The sequence below is a fragment of the Barbatula barbatula genome, assembly GCF_947034865.1.
Source record: "Barbatula barbatula genome assembly, chromosome: 21".
NCBI classification, from domain to species: Eukaryota; Metazoa; Chordata; class Actinopteri; order Cypriniformes; family Nemacheilidae; genus Barbatula; species Barbatula barbatula.
The window spans coordinates 12,941,534-12,964,919 of NC_136784.1; the positions used below are offsets into that span (position 1 = coordinate 12,941,534).

General features: G+C 38.9%; 2 protein-coding genes and 1 pseudogene across 4 annotated transcripts; 1 reads left to right on the plus strand and 2 right to left on the minus strand.

The window, feature by feature from the left end:
• Positions 1-489: 489 nt before the first annotated feature.
• sostdc1b (sclerostin domain containing 1b) lies at positions 490-1,903 on the minus strand. The gene is made up of 2 exons (XM_079485674.1): positions 1,670-1,903; positions 490-1,287 (listed from the first exon to the last, which is right to left on the minus strand). The coding sequence occupies exons 1-2, from the start codon at positions 1,863-1,865 to the stop codon at positions 884-886; spliced, it is 600 nt and encodes a 199-aa protein (XP_079341800.1). The 5' UTR covers positions 1,866-1,903; the 3' UTR covers positions 490-883.
• Positions 1,904-4,702: 2,799 nt separating this feature from the next.
• LOC306910499 (ankyrin repeat and MYND domain-containing protein 2-like) lies at positions 4,703-10,691 on the minus strand (annotated as a pseudogene). The gene is made up of 7 exons: positions 10,676-10,691; positions 9,063-9,127; positions 8,039-8,165; positions 6,525-6,618; positions 6,281-6,441; positions 5,364-5,737; positions 4,703-4,840 (listed from the first exon to the last, which is right to left on the minus strand). The product of its transcript is annotated as an ankyrin repeat and MYND domain-containing protein 2-like (transcript).
• bzw2 (basic leucine zipper and W2 domains 2) lies at positions 9,503-23,354 on the plus strand. 2 transcript variants are annotated; one of them, XM_079485640.1, is made up of 12 exons: positions 9,503-9,769; positions 12,849-12,919; positions 14,011-14,187; positions 16,427-16,530; positions 17,151-17,216; positions 17,417-17,552; positions 18,672-18,781; positions 19,267-19,437; positions 20,366-20,512; positions 21,330-21,468; positions 21,566-21,688; positions 21,860-23,354. In XM_079485640.1, the coding sequence occupies exons 2-12, from the start codon at positions 12,856-12,858 to the stop codon at positions 21,886-21,888; spliced, it is 1,266 nt and encodes a 421-aa protein (XP_079341766.1). In that variant the 5' UTR covers positions 9,503-9,769; positions 12,849-12,855; the 3' UTR covers positions 21,889-23,354. The 2 variants fall into 2 exon arrangements, with proteins under 2 accessions (XP_079341766.1, XP_079341767.1); XM_079485641.1 differs by lacking the exon at positions 9,503-9,769 and adding an exon at positions 12,428-12,629.
• The last annotated feature ends 32 nt before the right edge of the window (positions 23,355-23,386 follow it).

Here is a 23,386-nt window from a genome sequence, read left to right on the forward strand (position 1 = left end):
TGAATATGACCTCGGGAGGTAAAGGTGCACGATACAAAAGGCATGCAACTGCTCTTTTTATCACTTTGATTTCCAAATATGTTCCTACAGGATCCACATGCGATGATAAAAAGCAGCACTGTAACCTCTGCAGCGTCATCTGGGTCCCATGGATTCACAACACGAGGAATCTGACTCATAACCTTGAAATATAACCCGAGGCACAGCGACATGACTTTCAGAATGGCAGAGTGAAAAGATACGGCATACAATAAAGTAGCTTTAACATGTCGCAGCCAAAAAGTAGTTGATGTGCCTGCAGGTGAGCGCAGCCTTTCACAACAATGCAGCATTGAGTTACGCACGCAGTGAGAAGGGATTCGCTTCTTTAACTAATTCCTCATTCGTTACATGGTTACTGTCTCTCCAGGTAATTCTACAATTACACGGATACAATTCCTTTAGCATCTGTGGTCTCCACCTTATAAACATTGATCTCAACCAGCATGTAAACATGTTGATTTATTGTTCTCTATACATGCAACTGCGTAAATGTGAATTTAGAAATATTCATTAGCTATTGTATAAAAATATATCAAACTAGTAAATATGAAATGTATATAGCTGAAATGTAACGCATCCATTTCCAAACTAGTTCCCAAATTTTGCTGATGTAATGGTTTTACATAATTTGGTTGTTTGTACAAAACATTAATCATATAAAATACACACATATAAACATAAAAGCATACAACAAAGAGTCCATATGTGGAAAAAAAGTGAAAACAGCTCTTGTTGCAATCCAAGTCAGTGTAATTGTAGTTCAGATTCCGTTTCCTTCAAGGATCAGGGATGCACTTGTAAAGTTTTCATCAGTATCAGTTCATTGTGACGTAATGCACGTTCATTTAGGGTTAGGCTTTGCGTTTTTATTTCTGCTCTTTTTCTTCTTGGGATTCTGCGGAGGGTGATCCTTCGATGGGCTTTTAGATGCATGAGAGTCGTTTAGCTGGCGCGTGTATCTCTTGCACGTGCAGGACGTGACGGCGGTGACCTTGTAGGTGCGCGTGCTGCCGTCCTGGCACTGCAGTTTGATGCGCTGGGTGCGCGTGCGGTCAGTGACGCAACGCCACTCTTGCGCGTCACGTCGGTTCCAGTAGTGACCGCCGCCAATCCAGTTGGGCAGCAGGTGCGTGGGGAGACACTCCCCGGCACACACTAACTCTTTCACGGGGTTCAGACTGGTACATTGGCCGTCGGATATGTATTTAGTGGACCTCAGCTCCCTGCAACCGACCTGGTGCTGTTCTGCAAAGGAAAGGAGCAACGTGTAAGAAAAAGATGTGATTGCAGAGCCCTTATCCATGAATCAATCATGAATTAACTATAATAACTGTTTTATTACGTCAGTATAACCATACACATCTTTACCAGGAACTTCAGTTTAACCCTTGAAGCAAAACTAATAATGCACAGTGGGTTGTTACTATTTTACTTTCATAAAAGCGTGGATAATTTTCATTGTCTAAGTAAGACATTTCTAAGTCATATAGCCTATAGCACAATCGCTTCACGGTATAATTTACGCACATCCTTCTCTCATGTAAAAAGACGAGCATTAATATCAAATATGTTTTTGAAAGCAACACCCGCAAGCATATGGATTAGTTGCAACAAGTAAAATACCCACCGGTTTGGTCTCTAGTGTCCGTGCGTCTCCCTCCGTTGCGTGCTCGATTTAAAGAGGCATTATTCGGAGTCTCGTGGGAGTCTGGAAACACGCGCCCGTGAAACGTTTCGGTGGCGTCGTTTTGGAAAGCATGACAGCTTTTCATCAGAAAGCAGAGCAGAAACAGCAGCTGATATTCGCATGTGTTCAGGGGCATTGCAGTGGTGTTTGGGTCACTGTCTCTTTGAAAGTTTCGGAAATAATAATATTACATGTTACTCGCGTATGTTTATATACCCGCCCACTGTTTTAAAAGCAGCAGCGCGTGGAATGGATATGGGCGTGTCCTCGCACTTCAACACGCCCACCTACATTTACATTATTCTGCACTTGAGGTAATCTTTCTGTAAACACGATTGTTTCTGTAAAATCAATTTTTTTAGGCTTGAGTCACATAATATAAATATTGTATCTTGACAAAGATGATTATACAACTTTAATTTAATTAAATCTTTAATTCGGCATACTTGTTTTATATATTTAAAGCAATTTGCATCACTTCCACTCGTAAAACAAATAGCGTCGAGCGATCAAGTAGAATCAGTCTAATTAAACGTAGAATACGTTTTTATACTTTAAAAGATGTTGGTTCAACTACAATAAGTTACAATAAGTGGTTCAAAAATGAGTTAATTCAACTTAAAATATCAAGTCAACTCAAGTTAAGTCACTCAAGGAGAAGTTAATTGAGTTAACTCATATTTTTAAGTGGAGTTAACTTAGATATTTAAAGCAACCATTCAATGTTGAATCAACAAAAAACAGCAATAAATATGACCCTTTTTAGCTCAAGCAACTCACTCCACAAAAACCCACATAGACTGACAATTTTCTAAATAAAAACTATTTATATAATAATTCTGCATGGGGAAATCTTATGTTTAAATTTTTTCTTAATATTCTATTTCACTCTCTTGTTGAGTTTCTGATGAAGAAATACACACGTCTGCAGCCCAGTACAGCTAATACATTCATAAGATGTTATCTTACAAATTATTTCTGCAACTTTATATACTGTAGATGTTTTGAGATGCTTTTGGAGTGCAAATTCTCTTTGACATTTGTGTAGTCCAAGTCTTGAAAAGCATAATATTTTGTCTTCCATGCAAATGAGTGCGAGCTTAACAGAACACCTTTCACAGAATAAAGATGTTTCAGTCTTCAAAGAAGAATCGTGAATGACTTTCAGTGTGGAATAAGGAGTTTTCAAGAACATTAAGATCCACTGAAAGTGTGCGTTTTGCATGCAGCTCCAGTCAATGCTGTAAAGTACAGGCATGCATGACAAAACCCATGAAACGGGATAGCCCTGGATTATTTTACCCCAAAATTATCCAAACAGGTGCCTCAGATGAGCTCACCAAATGAATGCATAACACAACTGACACGGAGGAAAACACAAAAGCCCAATGCTCACTTTCTTCCACCGAAAATGTGCGGCTCCCCCAAAAGTGTCCAGTTTCATGCTTTCCTCGGGCATTTACAATTAATTCATTGCGCTTGTCCACAGGTACACTTTTCCTTTGATTCGGTCAAAAAAACTGTTTAATATTGTGCAGGACTTGCTGTATTGTCAAAGACTGCCTCTAAAAATGTGTTTCAAAAGCCACAGCTGTCACAATGATCTCTCATTACCTATAAAGCACTGTAAGTCATATCAGTTGGGGGGGGGGAGTTTATTGGGGATAGCAGAATATGCAACCTCAGGGCCTGAAGTAGGAATATCAAAGTCATGCGATATAATGCGGCATTCGCTAATTTCTGCATCTGAAAACCGGATATTTGAGATTTGAGATATTTGAGTCCTTTCATGCAGCCGTAATGACTGTGACATGGTCTTAGATGGAGACAGGAGAGGGATGGATCTCAGGGGAAACAGAGGCTACAGCACTGACTTATGGGTATATTGACATGCGACGTGACAAGTGTGTGCTAAATAGATCCTGGTTTGGCCTACAGGGTGAGATAGTCCCTTGGGATGAGGGGATGTGGAGACTGGGAACAAAGCAGTCAGGTACAGATGGAGCCTTCCATAGAATCGCGAGTGAGTGCCTTAGGATGTGTTCAACAGGATGAAGTGTGGGAAAGTCTAAAGAGGTGATCCCTGCTCTTACAAAACTCACTGTATCGATTCCTTGCTGCCTGCTGTTTAAATGGGATATTTATTTAACAGTCATGAAACATGTTTCTAAATATTGCTTGATGATGCATCTTGATGTAATATGAACAGGTAATGCGGTCTTTAAAAGTGACACCCAAAAGAAGCTTATGTTTGTGAACACTGAAATCTGTTGGGTAAAGTATGCTGGAAATTATGCATTCTAAAAAATAAACAGTACCTTATACAATAGGTGGGGAATCGGAGATCAGAGAGGACGGGTGCTGCCCTCTAGTGGTAAATCATATCACTGCAGAGCATGAACGTAATACATCCATGTGTTTAGTTGATCAATGTTCAAAGCGACTGTATCAAAAGTGTATAAGGTAAAATGTTAATAGTATACTATCATAAATAAACCTAGATGAAACAAGGATAAATTCAACAATAAAATGTTTGGATAATAGAATAGAAAAGTATTTTGCTGTTCAATGCCTAAGCACCTAATGTTAAGCATCACAGGTTGAGAGCTCAAAAAGCTGGTTAATAAACTGCAAGAGCATTTTTCCCAATATGAAACTAAACCTAAAGAGAATAGACTGAAGATGATCACATTGTGAAAAACCCAGACACAGAGCCAACATTGAGCTGGCGGCTTCTGCTACATCCCTGTCATGGGTTGCAAGGAAACAAATGTTGCATGCGTCAACAAAACAGCAAAACATCCCCAGTTATTACCCCAAACATGAACATTGCATATCTCATATTCTTTCATAATTAAGGAGACATGTTAATCAGGTGTTTAATACCATGAACCATTAAGAAGATTCAAGATCAAACTTCTCAAACAAATCAAGCATTTTTATATGAGGTCATAAGACACATGAAGGCTGTGGCTAACATTGTTGCGCTTTACCGCTGCAGGAGAGATCTCTAGGTCTGGCTGGGCTGTTTCGTTGGACGTCTAGCACTCTGCACTGCGTCTTATGGGTGAACCAGTGTAACCTCTGACACGCCTGCCCACGGTAGACTACCTACAGCGAGATCAGAGGGATTATGGGTAATCAGTGCTAAGTGCTCAAGATGCTACAAACTGTAACAAATCATACAGAGAAATGAAAACAAATAAACTTAATGAATCTAAAGTAATGTATAAGCATTGCCTAATTTAAGGTAGAAGTTTAGTTTTGTTTCATTTGGAAACCAAATGGTCTAATGGTGTCATCTGGGTTGAAATGCAAAGCATTTAGGTTTATTTTAAAGTGCTATTTTACATTTCACAAAGCATAAGGATTGGTTTGCCTTTCAGAAAACTATATGCTTTTAGTATACACTGCATCTGTATATATTGTAATAATAAGCATAATCTTATAACTATGCATAAACTTAATTTTGTTGGGGGGGGTCGGAAAACAAACATAAGAGGTTAACAGCTAACAATACTGTATTTTTTTACCTTTTTATATTTTTTTTATATTTCTTTCAAGACCTTGAAGCTACAGTAAGTATGATTGACACTTCAAATAAAACTTATTTTGCATATATTTTCTCACTGACTATTTCCACGGATGCAATGCTTTGGACCAGCTGCTGGAGCAGAGTTGCCTCACAATATGGGTATTTCCGGATGCAATCTCGGATGAACTTCTCCTGGTACTGAGGGAAGCCATCGCAGCATCACGCAACAATATCCGAGGACCCTGACCATCATATCACCTCTTCAGGAGAGCTTCCTGCGTGTGGTCGCACTCCTGTAGTAAGGCCAGGCACTTCTGCAGCAAGCAGCTGATGTAGTGCATCTTCATGGCCAGAACCTCGTTCGTGTCCTGCTGTTTCACACACTGCTCACAGAGCAGATCCATCACCCGGTGGCACTTCTCCAGAGTGACCACGTCCACCAGTAAAGGATTCTCCTTCACCAGCAGCACCATCTGAAAAGATGTAAAAAAACCTTCAAAATGGGACGGAAGCTCTGCTCACAATGCATGTTTCATGAAGGAAACTTGTTCTCACGCTACACGATTCTGTCAACTGAACCCTGCTGAGTGTGGAGTTCAGACACCTTACCCATCAGAAATCTGGGTATGTGAGACAGCTACGATAGCGTGTATGAATGCCGTTCCAGATCTCACACGCAAATCTGTACCAGATCAGATTTCTCTCCTCACAGATCAACATTCAGCTTTTATCTCTGTATTTAGGTCCAGTGTGTCATTTTTTTGAGAATCTATTGTTTTGTTATGTTATGTTATGTAAATATATGGCTGATGTGTAAATGTGCAGAGATATGTAAAAGACACTGAAATAAATGCCATGCTTACTGTATGCAATGTTCTGCATTATCACAAGGATATATTTAGACAGAATAAAAATACCAGGGGTGTTAGTTAGTGCAAACTGATGCTTTTCACAGTCATGTGACCTTTCACTGGATATTATGGGTCAGTGGAAAGCATACAGTAGATGTGTTCCAGCAACCCTGAGTTTAGGTTGCTAGTCATGATGATTTTCTGTAATGGTCCGTCTAGTTTGGGGGGTTGTTTGGGCTCTCTTTCTGAGCCCTGGGGTCTGGTGTAGTATTCCAGCCTCACACGAGAAAAGAAATTGTCAATCACTGTCACACAGTCATGCTGACCTGCACGGATGGGGAGCAAAGGACAAAAAGAGATTAGGTTTTCACAGGTTTATTTATTAGCAGATCGTATGTGTATTCCTCACCCACAAAGACAGCCATCTGAGCAGCAGTCCGTCCTACGGACGAGGTCTGTCTCTGTTCCAGCATCTAATATCATTTCTGTGATTTCAGCATTACCTGTGGGATTATAGTACCATACATTTATAATAAAAGAAGAAATATATTTTTGTTTTCCTACGACTACTTCTGACTGCAATACTAACATATACAGTACTACACTTTTTTTAGGCACGGGCGAACCGGGCAGTCGCCCGGGGCGGCATTTTTTCATGTCACATGGGGGGCGGCACCGGCACGAGCAGTAGACAAAAACTCTGGGCCGCCAGATTATCTATTATCTATCATTCATTGATTGTGTGGAGAATTGGCACCCCTGCATGCTGAGAAGGTGCCGTGTGTGTGAAGGGGAAAGGGGCGCACGCAGGGGATAGTTCACCTCTAGGTGTTCATACCGAACACGAATGAAGTGTCAAGCGAGAGTGATTTACATGTTAAGTCAATGCAAAGACGAAATGACCTACTTGCGGCGTGCGAATGAGTTGAAAAATCTGAACTTTGGCGAAAATTCGCGCCGCGTTAACCAATCAGGAGATTGCTCTAGTAGGGCCGTGATTATGACGTAGAGCGGCAGAAGCCCCTCCCATGACGCGAAATCAATTAGTGGGCTAAAGTCAGTCACAAATGGCCTTCCATAGTCACACACCACCTCGACTTTCTTCCAAATAACACGCATTTTATTCATATTTGTAATGAATACAGGCCTATAGTTCCTGCACATTTTAGTTTTTCTGAATTGTGTGAAATGGCTTATAAAAAATAAGTAATACAAAACGATTACGTGTCACCTCACCAAGGTGAATTGGTTTAGTCTTTCTGGCCGTGACTCGTTTCGTGACTTGAGTGACAGTGTTGGCGAGCGGGGGGAAATCTGTTGATTGTCGAGTGCCACATAAACAGAGATGGACAGGTCAAAGCCATCAGGTGCGCAAAAAAAACGGCTTTGTGCAATTGAGGAATATAATTTTCTCTTTCACTTCTGTTATTATAATAAAATATGAAGGTTTGTTATAATTTTGTGTGTGTGTTTTATCTTTATTATAAACTTTTCGGGGGGGGGGGGGGGGGGGGCGCTCAAAGGTGGTCTCGCCCGGGGTGCAATTCAATGTAGAACCGCCACTGCTACCTATTACTGCTACCTAATGTTCTGTTGGTTTGACCTTATGTTGGTTTACCCATCAAATTTGATGTTTGGTGGACAACCACTTCGGGTTAGCTTAAACAATCAAAATATGTATGGAACAAAATTCAAAATATAATATAAATTTAATCGAAATAAAATATTTGAATAAAGACTAGACATCACCTTTGGCCAGTATTGTATGTCTATTTAATTATCAAAAAATATTTTTATAAATAAAACCAATTAGATTACTGCATGAAGCATGTTGTTATATTAGCTTTTTTATTTATTTAAACCTAACAACCAAAGTGGTTCAATAAAGTGTTAAAAAAGAGTTATCCTCTAGACGAAGTTTACCTGAGAGTCCAGCAAACATGAGGGTGTTGTACCCGTAGTAGTCATGCTCATTGCAGTTGACGTCTGCTCCGTGCTGCATGTCGGTTTTGACCTTAAAGGCCACGTGCATGAGAGGGCTCATGCCATACTGACAAAACAGAGAAGAACTGCTTTCGAAAGGCTTTCAACAATCTTTTTTTCTGCTGACTCAAAAGCAAATGACATTTCTTTGTGTTCAATCGTCACACAAATGGAAATCCACGAAATGTGTCTGCAGCAATTTTACCAAAAACGCTGGCAATTGTCGATGGTGACATGAGCTGGATGAGTCATAATCTTTGTTGCTCCTTGGCTGAAGTTAAAAGTCTGCGTTGGTGGCGTGGCACTTCTGATTTTGACAAAGTGGAAACACTTAAACTGCTGTCTCTAACCATTTTGCCCTCAAAGCACCTCAAGTAGCCTATGGGTTACATTTAGTGGCAGGTCTCTATTATCACACCTCTTTACGTACCACATCCTCCACTCAGGAGTCTCTGCCATATGCTTGAATAACAACGTAGAACATATGCTGTCACCTCACCGGCCCACCAGCTACCGCACTTGTTTACATGGGGCTGATAATACACGGAAATAATATTAATGATATAATATGACTTTGGTAACACCTTGCTTAAAGCCTTGTGTATAATGCATTATATAGGTTTATTAAAGGGTATGAGGCGTTACAACTGTTGTGTTGTATATTAAATGATGTTGTAAATAATTATAACCAAATTAAAAATGCCAATAAGTTTGAATTGATAACTGTTATCAATTCAAAATAAATCAATTATCCATGAGACATTACAATGCATTAAAAGGTACATTACAAGGCATAATAAATAGTTTTAACTATAGCGTAAACCCTGTGTATATAAATTAAATGAAGGTACATCAAAATGAGTATGAATATCAATAACATTAGTGGGTTTTTCCAGTCATCTGTTATGTTTTTTACATTTTGTACCATTGGTAAACATGGCGCTACTACTGTATGTGCTTATACCTCATCCAGACAGTTAACTCGTACATTTGAATTGCAGAGGAGCTCGGTGGCCTCCTTCACGTCCCCTGAGATCACAAATAAAGAGATTAAAATAAAAAGCTACATAAGAAATAATGCATAATGATCTACCCGATTCCATAAATTCATCTCTGTGCTATTTTCATTTTCACAGCGGCACATTGGAAAGTAAAATACTGCTTTGAAGAGGATGTATACAAATTCATTTCCTCTGCCCTTCAATTACATCTACTTTTCATGTTATGTGAGTAAATTGATTGATTTATTAATATCATTATATAAGATAAATTATACACTACTAGGAAACTTCCCTTTTCAGTACACACGCAATCAATGCAATTCAACGAGAAGCCGTGCGATTTATTATAGAGCGCTCAGAGTTAAAAAGAGAAGGCGTGCCTGGTTCATACCACTTGTAAAACAAAAGCGGGGGAGCGAATGTAAGACCGAGGCGAAAGCATTTCAATTCGTTTCGAGTTGATACTTTTTTTATGTGTATAAAACGTATTTCGGATCAGATATGTTAAGACTTATTTAAATCAAATATCATCTTTATTAGTTTGTCTACAGACTTCACCTCGCGAGAGTAGATCGTTCCGGCTGTACTTGACTCTCCTCTGCACAAGTACGCGCGTGTCAGATCTGCGTGCAGCGGTGGTCGAGCTCGTCACAGAGAGCATCACATACAGGTAAATACAATCACGACACGACGTGATGCAAATATCTCCTACTGTATCGAGTTCATCTCTTTTGTATCTGCGTGAAGAAACAATGATGCACTTTAAAGAGAAACGTCAGGTCGTTCATTTATGAACGTAATAATGATCACGTTGTACAGTCGTTATTATTGTCTACGCAATTTGTCTATGGTATGCAATAGGTGTAATAGACAACGTGAAGCGGGTGCGTGCGCTGAGCAATCTTTTTCTCTATTCCCACTTATCTTAGACTTTACATTTTTTTAATTAAAAACACATGCATGCTAAAGCTTGTAAAAGTCTTCAGAAAAGTCACGTAAATGTTAAAATACATTATTCAAGTTCCATAAAACGTATACTTGTGCATTGCGTAATTATCCAATATGTTTCAACTGCATTTTAAATGCGTGGACCTGCCGATTTGATGTCATATTAATATTTGTCTTCCTGTGAGATATATGAATATATATCATTCTAACGTTTATGTGCTGTCAAAGCTTTCTGTTCTCTGCAGTGTCCCAACACTTTGAAAGCAGGTTGCATTCTCTTCCAGGAATGCCGTAGCAAGCGTGTTATTCTTGGCGAAGCTCTTATCAATTGAGTCACACTAGGTCCTCCGACCTTTTTTGTAAGCGAGGGCTACCAAAATATCTTAAATCCTCCCAAAATGCACTTGAATATATTAAAGCTTATAACACTTTGCTAATAATAAACTTTCATGACGATGTGGCACTTGGCTGATCGGTGTAGTCACAGATTTGTCCACTGTATTGAGCATTATTAGTGAGCCCTAAGCCCTTACAGAGTTCATGCGGGCCACCAGGTGCCCACGGGCAGCACGTTGGAGACCACTGCACTAGATAACCAAATCCAACCTGAAGCATTGTATGTGCTCACCGGTGATTTGTTCCATGCTAATGACATTAAAATATTGAAATGATGTGACAGCGGGTCGTGTCAGGATCAGCAGCAGCGTGATGTGTTAAATACAGAGTGACTCTGAGGGTGAGAGATGTGCTTCTGGTCATGTCGAAGCCTCGGTCACACCACAGGGACTCCTGTCTGTTGTCATCTAATTTAAAACCACATTCTCTCTCTCTCTCTCTCTCTCTCCTCTCTCTCTCTCTCTCTCTCTCTCTCTCTCTCTCTCTCTCTCTCTCTCTCTCTCTCTCTCTCTCTCTCTCTCTCTCTCTCTCTCTCTCTCTCTCTCTCTCTCTCTCTCTCTCTCTCTCTCTCTCTCTCTGTGTTTTGAATTTTCCATGACACCAGTACCAACTGGTTTTCTCAGGTTGTGCTCTGGGTCATCTTAGGACAGTTTACTTCTTTGGTGAAATGGTTGGGTGACAGTCAGCTAAATCATCTCCTGATTGTTGATACAATTTACAATTCACGTGGGACTTACACGCGAGTACATATTGTCCAGAGCAAAAGGAACTTGGTGTTAGACGAAATAACCAAAGGTCTTCACTAAGTAATTGCTGTAATCAAGAAATCCTTGGACGTTTATGAACTTTAATAAAATACTTTTTACAGGGAGGAATGCAGAGAAGAATATAATCTCACTCAGTTTACTTTGGGAAAAATCCACAAAATGAATTTGAAGCCAGGTTCTTGTGTTCTAGGTATCGATGGACCAATTTACACTTAGCCTAATAAATACATTTAGACTTGCATGTCACATTTTGGTGGCATCTTTGCCTGTTCAGATCATTGTTTCTCTTGTTGCTCTTGTCATAGTAATTATCAGTTCTAGGTTCATTAGTCCCGCCTCTGTTCCCTTAGAAACTAGGGATGTTACTGTATCAAAATCTCACTGTACTGTATAATGCCTCGATATAACGTCTACAGTACGGTATTTATTGCTATATTTAAAATGACAAATGAGGACTTGGGAACGTGCCATAAGCATCCTCATTTTTTAAAAGTATTGTAGTGTATTTTAATCTTTAATGTATGAGATGGGTCAAATGATCCCTTTTATCAAATAAAATAATTTGCACCAGACCTTCACATCCCTAATGCACATATATTGCCCTTATCTTTCATGAAAAATGTGTATAGACTGATAGTTTTCTAATGTTTTTTTAATGTTTACAAAAAGCTGCAAATGTCACGTCTATAACACTCAAATTGTTCTAAAGTGAAATGTGAAGATTCTCTGTTTCCTGTTCTGTTGTGGTCTGCGTGTTACACCATTCAAATAAACAAACAAACCTTGGTGATATTAAATGTGCAGTACGAAGCATTTCCATTTCAAAATAATATTAAAATCATTCAGTTGCAATTTGAGTATTGAAAACTGCACATTTGCAGGATATTTCAATAACTTTGATATCCAGCCTGTCACTCACATCGACTCCTTACAGTTAAGTCCCTATACTGTTGGTCAGTAATGGACAGTAAATTATGTGTTTTATGTAAATATATTTCCTTCATTTACCCCGTATTGTTTGTAGATTCTTGTCCTTAGTTTAAAAACATGTGCCCACATAACATCATTTCTAAGTGTCAGTGAGTAGCTAAGGCAGCTGTTGGCAGCAATGATTTTTGTTTGTGTTTCCATGTGTGTATGCTTGTTTTGTGTTTGCTTGTACACACAAAGACACAGACGGCTGTAAGCTGTGATCAGACATGCCCTTGCTGTAATACGACGCGTGTCCCAGGACTACACGACTGAAGTTTACTCTGTGTGGGATGAGCCCCTCTATATTTAGCACAGGACAGCGAAAGGATTGCCGGAGCATTCGCTTTCGCTTGTGCTCTTACTCCACCCTGGATAGCACCTCTCAGCTCATGAGCTTTTAGATCACCTGCATTTTTCTCCAAGTACGGTGCCCTATTGTAAACAAAGGTGTGTGCTTGGTTATGGATATTTCGTTTTCGGTAAAGCATAGATTACCTGGACAGGAGTTGTTTTGTGTCGTGTGTCTCATCTGTCCATCTTCAGTGATGGATTGGTTTTGTGTCTTACAAGACATGGGTCATGGATGTTGGTGTGAATGTATCGTGTGTGTAAGTGAGTGCTCGTGTAAAGGTAACTGTTTTCTGCTTTGTTTCTTTGCATGTAAAGGACTTTTATGAATACCGGTAAGCAACAGAAGCCAGTGCTTACAGGCCAGAGGTTTAAGACCAGGAAAAGGGGTGAGTCCAAACACATTTCTTAATACAGATTGTTTAGTTTAAATTGTGTGGTTTAAAGTTGCAATTTGGTTAAAAAATCTGATCTTTAAACAAAGTCAAACAATGTCATGCACTTTTGGCTATTTAGAAAACTTGTCGACCAATTGGCTGAATGTTGCCGATTGCTGGATGTCATTCAGATTGGATGACATACTTTGGAGCGTTCGGCATTGGTGATAACAGAGATGGGGTGGTTTAATTTGAGTCTGGTAGAAGTTTTTTAGTGGTTAAAAATTGCACGTTGGACAAATGGTTAACCTGGGGCATTTTTTGGTTAAATGTGCCCTTTAATACATGTTCCAAAGAACACCTTTGGCACCGAAACACATATGCCACAGGCACTCAATCAGCAATGCAGCGGCAAGGGCTCATCGTTCCATTAATAGCATGTTTGTGTACTGCTGTGTACTTTATGTATTCCACAATACTGAGACCGCTGAGACTTTTTCCTAGCGGTCCATAGATGCCAAGTCAAAGGTGACAAACAGCCCGGAGAGCTGTTGTCTTTGCTGCAGAAACGTTTTTAAAAAATTGTTTATTTTTGCAATTTCAAGCCGTACAGTATGTGTTTGATTTGTTCTTCCATGCAGGTATTATGGGCTAAAGTATAACACCTTTAGACACCAATGACAACTAAGGAATGTTACTTTCCGTAATAATACATTTTGACTGTGACGTATGTGAGAGCGTTTTAGTGCATTAGCTTTCAGCTTGCGTGGTAGGTGCGACTGGCTATTCAAATGTGAAATCTCACAGGAAGACACTCAACATGCTCTCAAGTGTATGCTAAAATGAGAATTTCTAGCCAACAGCTATAGGCAAGGGAACTCATTTACATCATTTTAGGTTAAGTAACTGTAATAGGATTTTGCTGTGTAATCGCCTGCTGCAGGATACAGATGATCAAAGAGGAACTCAACATGCAGTATCTTTCTATCGCGTGGCCAACAACAACACACATGACGTCCAGTAGTGTCTAATATCAATCCAAATCCCATTGGTCGAAATGTGACCCTGACAATGTTGTACTTCTGTTGTTTGTGTTCCTGCAGATGAAAAGGAGAAGTTTGAGCCTACGGTTTTCCGAGACACGATTGTTCAAGGCCTCAACGAAGCGGGTGGTGATCTTGATGCTGTAGCCAAGTTCCTGGATGTCACTGGGTCGAGAGTAGACTACCGTCGCTATGCTGACACCCTGTTTGACATCCTCATCGCTGGGAGCATGCTTGGTAAGAACTCGATAGCACATGCATAACATCTTAAATAGTGTCATATCGCATTCGCAATCGCAATGTTAGGCTATGCGATTACATGACGGCAAAATCTTGTGATTATATTAAAGAAACAAGTGCATTCGTGCACGTGACAAGACATCCATTTTTAGAGATATATGACCATTTTCTATGCGAGAAAAAAAAACGAGTCGTCTTCTGTGGCGGTGGCGCGTGTGCTTGGTCACGCAGTGTTGAGAAGGGAGAAATGGATGCAGAGCAGACCGACACTGAACTAGTGCCCAGAAAAAATGCTACCTATGTTATTTGGCCCTAATCTTAAATATCCCCGTATTGGACTTTTATGTAGATAATGTTTAGATTGTCCAGGCTAAAATCCATTTAGTTTTAAAAGTCCTATGTGTAGGAGAGAAAGTTCACGAACAAAAGCATCAGAGGCCATCAATTTTACCAAAAAGTAGTCCTGTAGATTATCAACATCAGTTGGCTTAGTAATGATGTAAGCATCATTACAATGTAAAGAGACGTTCACATAAATTCATGAGGTGTATTTATCATTAGTCCGACAAGCTACGTGGAATTCCATGCATAAAACACTCTACAATATAATATCCTGAGCTGGATCAGTATATTTTTCTTCTATTTAATAAGCCAACTGAAATGATAAAATGTGAGAAAGTTTCACGTTTTTTATGGAACGTTACTACTCCGAAATGGCTCAGAATAGTAGGAATGACCCAGGTATAGTGGGGATTGTGGATGTACATGTATTATACTATTGTATACAATACTGTACTTTATTATACATACTGTACAGCACTAAATGCAGGTCATTTTAAGTTCTTGGATGTTTAATGCTTGGAAAAATGCTTGATTTAACTGTTGCCTCCATTTCACTTCACTTGTTTACATACCTACTCTTACACATGATGCACATGGTGTTTAAACTGGTATTAGTTCAGTCTCAGGCACTGGCAGAGATGTTTTCAGTATGGGGACATCTCTGTCAACCCAATTACAGCTAAAAGGTTTAGTCTGAGATCTTGCTATAATTAAAGCCAGCACATGAGAGAGGAAGGAGAATGGTTTATTGCGGCTGGGGATCGATTCAGATGTTCCGATTCGATTTCTATCCTCACACTCTCGATTCGATTCTCGATTCAGTTCAATGCATGCATGCAGATACAAATCATATAGATATGTATTCAAAAAGAACTGTATACATCGGATTGCAATGGTGAATTCATAAAAATAATCGAAAAGCCACAAACTTGCAGTCTTTCCGCTAGGAATTTGTGGAACTGTGGCGTTGGGTGATGTCACAAACTAATAAACGTATTTGTGATTTCATAGTCATTCATAGTTTTTTAGTTGCAATAGAGAAGGTGCATGGTGCATGCCATGTTGCATGCTGGGTGACGCCGCCATATTTGTAGGTGGTAGCGGCTCTTTTCTGATAGTGAGTTCAGATCAATGTTGTTCCATTTGACTTGATTTATTCAGATTTTCCACCGTTCTAATTATATTCACACTACTGTACGCAAAAGCAAGGCGAGATCCGTAGTAAAACAAAACAATCGCTTGTAAACTCCGAAGACGTTTTGTATTCTTTTATTCGCGAATCGGAGTCACGTTGCAAGAGAGTCGAGCCCGGGAACGCGAGACCTCGTGGGGCAGCACTGGCAATTTTTCGCAGCGAAAGAAAGTTAAGGTTCATGGTATGTCATTATGCACTTTGTCTGACCAAAACACGACATACTTGCATCCGCCATGTTAATTAAGCAATGAATGAACAATAGGCTCCCATCCCAAGTGACATCAAGTGGAGAAGACTAGTAGTAAGAATAAGATTCACGTTAATGATCTCTTACAGTATGTTTAATGCTTGCTGAAATATGAAAGAAACAAATCGATTCATGACGTTTGAGAATCTATATAAAATCGACTGCATTTTAAAAGGATGCGATGTGCAAGAGTCTCCATATAACTGTGTTTTAAGAGTTAAGAGATTAACTCCAAATGCTTTGTTGTGCATCACATGACTTCCTTAATGGATCTTTACCATTATAAGCCTCTCAAGATAGTGACGGTGGAAGGGGTGATGCATTTAGCTGAAGCTTAGTTAAATGCACGTTTAGTTGTCATTATCATAGCTGTATTATCTTCCGGACATCACGATTATGAGTGAACAACACGCTGAGGAATTTCCTAACCAACCTCACTTTCCCTCTCTCAGCTCCCGGGGGAACACGTATCGACGACGGGGACAAGACCAAGGTGACAGAACACTGTGTGTTCAAAGCCGAAGAAAACCACACTGCTATTCGCAGCTATGCTCAGGTGAATACCCCACTTCACTGTCTTCAATGAGCTTGTGCTTTTGTTATATATGAATAAAAGCATTTGGAGCAAGCGGGGGAATCCTGTTTCAAAATTGCATTAGAAGTACTTAGGATCCAAGTCCCTCGAGTAGAGCTAGTGTGTTACTCATACGGTGTCAAAATAATCTCTCAATAACTTGTCGTTGTTTATAGAAGTGTTGGTTTCCAAAATGAAATGGTCATTTTTTGGGACCGCAACTTTAAAGGGCTACTTCAACCAAAAATGAAAATGCTGTCATCATTTACTCGCCCTCTTGTCATTTCAAACCTGTATGACTTCCTTTCTTGCGCAGAACACAAAAGAAGATATTTTGAAGAACATCATCTTTTGTGCTTTGCAGAAGTCATACAGGTTTGAAATGACGTAATGAGAGCAAATGGTGATGATTTTTGGGTGAACTGTCTCTTTAAGAACTTCAAAATGTTTTTGCCTATTGTTTGTGGTGGGTTTTTAAAGTAGTCTTTAAAAACTTAAAATATATAAATACATCATTTTAAAATAAATCAATAATATAATACAAATGTATGATATTGTCTCTTTAAAAACATTGACTGATGGATAAATATGTCTACATGCAGATGTTCAATAAGCTCATCAGAAGGTACAAATATCTGGAGAAGGCCTTTGAAGAGGAAATCAAAAAGGTAATCTGCTCGCATCATGTTCCCTCTACTAATTGAATCACATCAGTAGGCGATGATGCGTGTCAGCATGGAGGACGTGTTCTCTCACCCACGTGTAACACACCGCAGAACAAACAAACTCATGCCATCACGCTGTTTCAACGAATTGTAATCAGTGATGGCGCAGGCCAAATAAACATGTGTTTTCTGTCCTTGCACAGCTTCTTCTCTTTCTGAAGGCCTTTAGTGAGTCTGAGCAGATCAAACTGGCCATGCTTACAGGAATGCTGTTGGCCAATTGCATGCTGCTGCCGCCCATCCTCACCAGCCTCTTTAGCGATAATGTGGTCAAAGAAGGTTTGTTTGTGTGTTTTTATGGTGCAAGTGTTTTGAGTACATGTTGCTACTGTTTCTGTTGAATTTAAGGTCATTTTAATCGTTTGAAAGAGACACATCATGCTTAAAATGTGTTGTGCAAAGGAACAGGATCAATGGGTGTTTTGACACTCCAATAGACTCTATGCACAATCGCTTCCGCGTTTAGTCTCAGCCCACTCCGTAACATCCGGCGCACATAGCGTCCATAGGGAACAATGGTGTTTTTCACTCTGGTCTCTTCAAGATTACGGTCAACGACGTGCATCAAATTATCCAAAGACTACATAAAAAATCCACAACCAAAAGGGGTTTCAGGCTACATCCACAAATAGGAGAAAGTTAACATTTGTTGATCACAGAGGCAGTCAACAAAGCTCAGCAGTAGTGCTGTCGGTTCGTTGAAATGTGAAAGTTTTTTCAGCGCTATGAGAGCGGAAGTGCGTCATCACCCTGCGTGTATATGGTCTATGCATATTGAATATTCGAGGAATATTCAGTCCTTATTTACTCACCCTCTTGTAATGACTTTCTTTCACAGAAAACAAAAGAAGATATTTTGAAGAATGTTAGTAACCAAACAATGATCATTCCTTGCATCAGCTTTGTTTCTGTACAATAGAAGTGAATAGGTGCTGGCGCTGTTTGGTTACCAACATTCTTCCACATATCTTCTTTTGTATTCTGTGGAACAAAGAAAGCCATACAGGTTTGACAGGCAATGACAAGAGGGTGAGTAAATGACAGATTGTACATTTTGGGTCAACCATCCTTTTAAGAGCAAGTGGATTTTATTTTTCCACTGCCTATTGCACGTTTCAACATGTTACAGCGTCCCTTATGAAACAAAAATGTATGAGAATATACTAAGAAATACAATGCAATATATTCAATAATACGTATTCATATATTGGAACCAAGTGCTTATATTTTTCAAAGCGGAAATTCCTTATGTATTATTCAATATATTGTAATGTATAAACAATGTATCACTCTCTATATATTTTCAAAATATATGACATGATTTAATATATCATCAGTTAATATAAAGGAAAATATATGTTCTTTTTCTAAGGGTTTCCCCCACTATCTGTTTTCTAGGCATTTCTGCTGCTTTCGCAGTGAAGATGTTTAAAGCTTGGATAGCAGAGAAGGATGCTAATGCGGTGACATCCGCCCTTAGAAAAGCTAATCTGGATAAGAAGCTCCTGGTATGGTGTTTGCGCGTCTGTGTTATGTGTGTGGAAGCATGCAGCGTGTAGTCATTTTGATGCTGAATGTATTAACCTCTGAGCATCATGAGTGGATTATGAGCTGTCACGCTGATGAGTTATGTTTCCATGGAGACATTTATCACCAGCCGTGTCCTCTAACACCTGTGTCCTTTTTACTCATGACCTTGAAGCACAATATAGCCCATGCCGATTTCTGAGTATGCAAATGCATGTCATATCTAAATGCATGAACGTCAAACAGTCCCTTGAAAATCCTCCTTGACGGTACTTGTTTGACAAATTTGAAGTGTTCTTATGCAATTTTATACAATATTTAATACAAAGACTTGGGCTTGCTTTGGCTTTGAATATATTGAGGATTAGATTGTTTGAACACTTGAGAATGAGAAAGTCTTAAGTAAATTGATTCTGCAGAATTCCTCTTGTAAATAATCAAATTGTTTAATCTGATAAAATTTTAGGAGCTGTTTCCTGCCAATAAGCAGAATGTGGAGCACTTCTCAAAGTACTTCACAGATGCAGGACTGAAAGAGCTGTCTGACTTCCTGCGCGTGCAACAGTCTCTGGGCACACGCAAGGAACTACAGAAAGAACTGCAGGAGCGTCTGTCCCAGCAGTGTCCTATTAGAGAGGTGAATCCAGTTCACATCAGACATCACAGATCAGTGGGTCTCAAGCGTTGTTGCTTCAGAACCCAGAGGCAGTGCTGTCGCAAGGGCTGTGCGAAGTGTGCGACCACGGCCTCGCGCCTGACCGGTAGTGATGGGTATATAACTTGAGAATAGAAGATAGTTTCACCAAAATATGTGCCTATGTCCTTAAAGGGGTCATTTGACGACTAAAACGAATATTAAATTACTATATATGAATATAATGAGATTTACAAGACCTTACTTGCGTTTAGATTTGGGCGGTCTTAGTCAAATCGTGTTATGAACTGAAGTAGATTCGCCGGGATGTGGTTACAGGAGGCGTTTCAGGCAGGTCTGGGTGAGCATTCTACTCTAGATAAAATACATCTTTTGTTGCGACACTTACATTTTTGCAATTTTACGTGTCTAATACATGCACGGGTAACTTTTGACACACCAAAGACAAAGAAAAACACGTATATCCGGCGAATCACCTCTTCTCCCGATGTTCCCAGGGTGCACGCACATACACGCCACCACATACACGCAAAATGCATGGAGTATGCATTTTAATTTCGAAATGCATTTCAATAACAAACAGCGTAATTATTCTTAATGTCTGCTAAATACCATTTTTATTTATATTAAGGTAACCATTTACTTTTCTTATATAGTTATATTTGTTTGGAGCGATTTGCATTTTGGATAATAAAAGCAAGTTCAATTGACCCCCTTTTTTGCTCAAAATCTTAAACATTAACAAAAAAGAGTGCGGTTTTATCTACATAAATCATCATAAAACCTATGCAAAAACCAATCTCTCCTCCAGAGGGCCTCGCAGCCCCCTTGCAACGGCCCTGCCTAGTGGAAATCAGTGATAGAAAAGCAGGTTCTCTGTGGCTAATCTTTAAAATGACATTGTTTTTAGATTGTGGTATATGTGAAGGAAGAGATGAAGAAGAATGATTTGCAGGAGCAGGCTGTGATTGGTTTACTGTGGTCCTGCCTCATGAACGATGTGGAGTGGAACAAGAAGGAAGAGCTGGTCACTGAGCAGGCCCTCAAACATCTGAAGGCATAGTATTCATTTATTTAACCGTTGCTGAGGGAGAACAACCCTTACAAAAAAAGTTCATAGTACTAACTTCAAGTTAAGTATACTAAGTACTTCTGATCAATGTACTGCCGATAAACGATATACTGACCGATATACAGTTACTATATATTAATATATTTTTCTGAGCCTGAAAAAATAGATAAAAAGTGGACAACTTCTTTTAGTTTAAAACCTTTTTAAAAATAGCTTTTATTTTGAAGTGGTTCAACCGGAAGAAAATGATAAGTAATAGATCAGATGCATTAGAAAGGAGTCCTACCGACAAGATCCTTCCAGGACAAAAACCTTACTTGAGATAAAACATCTGAACAACGTGGTGAGCACGGTATGAGAGGAAGAATTGACTCCGGTTCATTGAATTCTTAGAAAAGAATGCACACCCAGGGGTGGTAATGTCATCTTCAATTGGAAAAGAGTTTGGTTCCAAAATGGGAGAACTACGTTTTTAACATTTGTCAAAATCATGTTTTTTTATTTGTCCATGTTTTTTTCTAATTCATATCAATCAAACTGCAGTTGGTTTGTTTGATTTAAGCCATAATAACTCAAAATATACAGCTAACTAACAGAGTAAAACGATAAAAACATGATTTCTGCAAAATTTTTGGATCCAAACTCTTCAATTGTTCCTTGCAGGTAAAAGAAAGGTGCACTAAAATACACTTTATGTAAAAGTACTCTATTTTCACACATTAAGATGTTTGTAACAAATGTAATACACGGCGTAATAAAGAAACAATGCTTCTGGAATTGTAATCATCATTTTCTTTTGTAGCACTATGCACCTCTCCTGGCTGTGTTCAGTACTCAGGGCCAATCAGAGCTGGTCTTACTGCTCAAGATTCAGGAATACTGTTATGACAACATCCACTTTATGAAATCCTTCTCCAAAATAGTGGTGCTCTTCTACAAAGGTATCTATAGACCACGTGTCCTACCTGTCCAGTATTTTAAGGGATATATTGAAGACGTACAGATAAGATTTGTATGTGGTTTGAAATGTTCCCACAGCTGATGTCCTTAGTGAAGAAGCTATTTTGAAATGGTACAAAGATGCCCATTCTGCCAAAGGAAAAAGTGTTTTTCTGGAGCAAATGAAGAAATTTGTGGAGTGGCTTCAGAATGCGGAGGAAGGTGAGGAATTTTGCAGCTATCAGCCCGCAGCTTCAATACCCATGAGAACCGTGATTAACGGAACTGAGATTTGCTCTGATTATCTGATTTAGATCTCATTATAGCGCTGATACATGTCTCTGCCATTCAAAATGTAAATCTCATTACCTTTATTTTAATTCTCTCCGGCAGAGTCGGAGTCAGAGGGGGAAGAAGACTAAAAATCTTGTGGATTCTGAAGATTTGACTGGTTTTAGACTGTCAAGCTTTTAGTGCATATATATACTGTGGTGTAGGCTCCATGTCGTTTTATTTATGTCCTGAGAGACATTACAGACACTGGGGCAAAATCCAGGGAAAAGCTTCTGAGCTCTATGATATGAGTGCAGGGGCCAAAATGAAGTCAGCCTTTAATAAGAAACACTTTAATTTTATGATGATCTGGCACTTTGTTGACGGACTTCACGTTCCTGCAGATTTTCATTTGTTCAAACTCATGTGTGTCATATGGGACTGCTTTTAATCTTTTTATGAATAAAAGGTGTTTTGTATGTATTCTATTGCAAAAAACATGCCTGTTTAATGTCTGACAAACATTTTACGCACACTCAATTGAGTATTAACACACTTGTTTTGTATTCAGCTGTCACTTGATGCCATTTATGTTATTAGGACTACAGCTGTGTAAAAAAATAAGAGACCAGCACTCATACTTTTATTACAAATCAGCATTTCTAGGTGTATTGTGGGCATTCTAGCCCAGTGTCTGTTAAATTTCAACAAAATCAAACCTCGGGATCGAGAAAGTCATTCAACAGCAATGTGAAAAAGATTGACAGCATGACAAGACACATGAAAACTGTGATAAGAAATGTTTTTTGAATATCTTTCCTAAATGTAGAAATATGACCGTCATATTCCTTAAAAGTGATTATGAACTTGTTTTCTTTGCTGTATTTGAAAAAATACAGAGCACCTTTTCTGTTATTTTGTTTCCCCAATTTTCATTTTCTGCAAATAGAAACAACACTTTTATTTGACAGTTGGCAAAAATATTGTTAGCAATTCACAAAATAAAACAAAAACGATCAAAAGTTACCTATAAAATCTTTAAGATGGTATTAAAACTTTATAGCTCTGAAAAGCATGGTAAAAATTGGTAGATAACTCCCATAACATTAATGTGATCACAATATCCAATTGTTTAAAGTTCCTGAACTAGGCTCACAAAAGTGTCTGAATCGAAATTAGTTCACCACAAACCAAACACGACTTGTAAGATCTTTCTCTTTATTACATTGTTTTCATGAAGTTAAGCGCAACATTTAACTCTTACTCCAAGTATGTGAATGTTTAACTTGTGAGGGTGTTAGGTCCCCAGTAATGCTTCCAATTACATTTTCAGACCGAACAATGAAAAAAGTATTTTTTGGGGGTCAATGGATTATTGTCATTTTCTGTCATTATTCATTAACTAAATTGTGAATTGCGATTTAAACAAATGAAAACCAATTTTCTATTTGTGTTTCTTGCCATTAGCACAGGAGTGTGCACTGCAACTGTTAAAATGGTATTATGAAGCAGTACACGGACCATTATTTCCCAATATTCTCACATCTTTTCTTGCTGTTTTTAAATAATTATTTTCTAATATCACAACTGTAACAATATATTAAAATTGTTATTTAAATATTTGTTTAACATTGAAGTCTTTAATTA